The sequence below is a fragment of the Trachymyrmex cornetzi genome, unplaced genomic scaffold (assembly GCF_001594075.2).
Source record: "Trachymyrmex cornetzi isolate Tcor2-1 unplaced genomic scaffold, Tcor1.1 scaffold1188, whole genome shotgun sequence".
In the NCBI taxonomy this organism is placed as follows: Eukaryota; Metazoa; Arthropoda; class Insecta; order Hymenoptera; family Formicidae; genus Trachymyrmex; species Trachymyrmex cornetzi.
Window position 1 is genome coordinate 41242 of NW_017295749.1, and position 3404 is coordinate 44645.

The 3404-nt window shown below is 39.7% G+C and overlaps 1 protein-coding gene across 1 annotated transcript; it reads left to right on the top strand.

Annotated features, from left to right (window-relative positions):
- Positions 1–1850: 1850 nt before the first annotated feature.
- Positions 1851–2479, top strand: LOC108766570 (uncharacterized). Its single transcript, XM_018515945.1, has 2 exons — positions 1851–2057; positions 2138–2479. Exon 2 carries the CDS (start codon positions 2153–2155, stop codon positions 2477–2479), a length of 327 nt encoding a protein of 108 aa, XP_018371447.1. The 5' UTR covers positions 1851–2057; positions 2138–2152.
- Positions 2480–3404: the final 925 nt, after the last annotated feature.

Here is a 3404-nt window from a genome sequence, read left to right on the forward strand (position 1 = left end):
CCTCAGGATTTTCTGTGCACGACCATCCTACTTCTAAGGAGGACTCTAGGCACCCTTTCACTTCGACACTCTGTTTCTGAGACCGTTTGAAGATGCAACTCGATACTAGTCCAAAACTCTAATGTTAACGATCGAAACTCTACTAATAATCTAGAAGTCGCACTCTAATAATCTAATGTTCTAAAACTCGAATGATCGAAACTATATTAGTCGTCGACTGACTTTGGTTTGCGCTTTTATATAGTTAGAAACGGTGGTGCTGAGCGGGAAAGGGGGTTGACCTGTCAACAGTTACCGGAATCTTTTGAATTGTTCTAGAACTTTCCATCTAATAAGATTTTATTAGATTTTACTATTTTAAAGGGAGAAATTACCGGATTTAGATGTTGACAGGGCCCTCTTAGTCGCTCCGCCCCTGTGCTGCATACTGTGCAGTCGCTGTGCGCGTTTATTCGCGTTACATTCTGCCGAATGATGTTTTCTCTTTTTTATATATAGAGTTTGAGTACAGAGCGTTTGTGCGTTATTTGTATCGCGAAGCTTCTAACGGACTTCCGCAGGTTTTGTTAGAAGCTTTTGGTGCACTTGTGGATGCGATTCAGCTACGTATTCTCGATCATAAGCGCAGTATTAGCCGCTTTCTGAATCGGCGCAGTCAAATTTGCAGTTGCAATTACTGAATTTAAATGAAATAAGTTTATTGATTACTTTAGAATACTGCGATAGATCGAGAATAGCAGAGGGCCTCTTAGTTCCCTATGGTTTATCATTCAATATTATGGGGTGCTAATTCGTCTCGCTATTGATTTAAATGGATTTTCACGCGATTAATTATATTAGGTCGCGCAAGCGCAGTACGGTTTACTAACAGCTATTTGATCACGCGCTAACCGCGTGATCACGGCGATTTCGCGGCTATCGTGACAGTTCGCGTTGCCACGGCAACGCGTCTGGCGTCGTTAAGAGTGACGTTCGCCTGCGCGCAATTTCGGCGGACGTTACACTTTACTTTATCTATCTGTTACTTTTCTTTTATTGGCCACTGTTTTCGGCCGCTGTATGGTAGGTTCTGAGGTTTATTCGCATCGCATGCCTCTTCACCTCCCGTTTTCCTCTCTCCTTCTCATTCGCTCTTGTTTCTGTTTTTCGTCCGTTCTCGCCAAAAGAACTTTTACTGTATTTTAAACGCATTTTTAAAAAACAGTCTAATTTATATTTTTGTAATGAAAAAGTCCTCATTATAATAGCTTAAATATGTATTAATTCAATTTAAAGTACTTCATCGATAAACAATTTTTATAAATTTTAGATTCTATGTGTATTGTGAATCATTTTTATATTCAATACCAATTCTTTTTACTGATTTTTACTGTCAGTATTTTTAATTTCACAGAGGACACAAGATGGTAATATATAATTTAAATATAAATAGCATGTGCAGTAGTTAAATTAATTTTTGGCTTACAAATTTTCAAGGAACAATCATTTTTTACTGTTGTACTTATTTTACTTTTTTAGTTACTTAGGTCCAATTGCACCAACGTTACTTCGATTTTAAGCGAGGCTTAAAACTCTTTCTGTGTCTTGTCTCTTTTTGGCTTTAAAACGAGACAGATAGTTTTAAGACTCGCCCGAAGTCAAAGTAACGTTGGTGCAACCGTGCCTTAAAAAAGAGAACAGAAATTTTAACATGAAACTTAAAATATGTATTGGAATAATCAATTACAATTTTCGTTGTAGGTAAAACCGATTATGCCTCTTTAATGGGGCAATCGCCCCAAAGGATAAAGATGCCGCGGATACCGCGGCTACAACTGGCACCACCGGTGCCACCAGCACCAGCACCACCGGTAGCACCGGTGCCACTGGCACAACCGGCACCAGCACCACCGGTAGCACCGATACCACCAGCACAACCTGCACCAGCACTACCAGTAGCACCGGTACCATCGACACAACTGGCACCAGCACTACCGGTAGCACCGGTACCATCGACACAACTGACACCACCGGTAACACCGACGCCACCGGCACATTTGAAAGATGCGACCAACAAAGTAGTGTTTTTTCTTTAAAAATACATAATACAGTTTTGTAATAATATTTATATTATTAATAAAATAATATTTTATTAAAGCGAATAAACGAAGCGATGCGGCGCGCTATAAATAAAGAAAAAAAAAATGAGACCAAAAGTGCCGGTGGCGCCGGGATACGCAGCGGCGCCGGGATACGCAGCGCCGGGGTACGCAGCGGCGCCGGGATACGCAGCGCCGGGATACGCAGCAGCGCCAGGATACGCAGCGGCACCAGGATACGTAGCGGCGCCGGGATACGCAGCGCCGGGGTACGCAGCGGCGCCGGTATACGCAACACCGGGGTACGCAGCGGCGCCGGGATACATAGCGCTGGGGTACGCAGCGACGGCGCCAGGCTATATGTCCGTATCAGGCTATATGCCAGGATGCAATCATGGTGAGTATAACTAGTTCATATATTATGTAATGGGATTGGGTGTCCCCGTATAAGTGGCTACCTCTGTCGTAAATTGATGCCTAAATTCTGAGCAGAATCGCAAGGCTCATAACATATTTTTATAAGACTTGTAAGAATTTTTAAATGCTTATAACTTTATACAATATTTTTACAGACAGTTTACTAGCCATAAAAATAACAAGAAATCGTAGATATTTTCGAATAATATCTACGATACATACACATAATAATATCTTACGATACATACACATAAAATTAGGAAACTACTCATAAGTTCTAACAAGTTTTATGAGAATACGTTACGGGTTTTACGATTCTGCTTAGAATTAACTCATTAGATAGACTCATACTGTCAACTTAAACAGCTGTTACTGAACTGTACTGTAAGCACAGTTCAGTGATCACTGAGAAAAATTATTCATATCAGAAAACGGAAAGATATGCAATTTTTGCACGATAAAGTAAATATTTCGATATGATAAGTTGTTGCTTCTGTTCTAACGAGTACATCGATGTATGATACAATATAATTATTTTATAAATTATATAAGTTATTTCCGTTTAATGTTTTGCAAGCGACTATTACTTTTCTAGTTTCGGTCCTGCGGTGGGGCTAACTTCCGAGTTTAGCATTGGCGAATGACGAATTGTGATGATAAATGACATGTTACATGTCAATTGTCTATGCGAGAATCGGAAGTTGGTCATATCGCAGGGTCGAAATTGAAATGGTAGTAGTCATCAGCAAACTTAAAATCGAAAAAACTTGTATAATTTGTAAACTAATTTTGTTATATCATACATCGCTGTACTCGTTAGAACAGACGCAATAACTTATATCGAAATATTTACTTTCGTGCAAAAACTATACATATCTTTCCGTTTCCTGATATAAATAATTGTTCTCA

Excerpts from the sequence above, each read along its gene's own strand:
- LOC108766570 (XM_018515945.1), top strand. The coding sequence starts at position 2,153 with ATGCGGCGCGCTATAAATAAAGAAAAAAAAAATGAGACCAAAAGTGCC.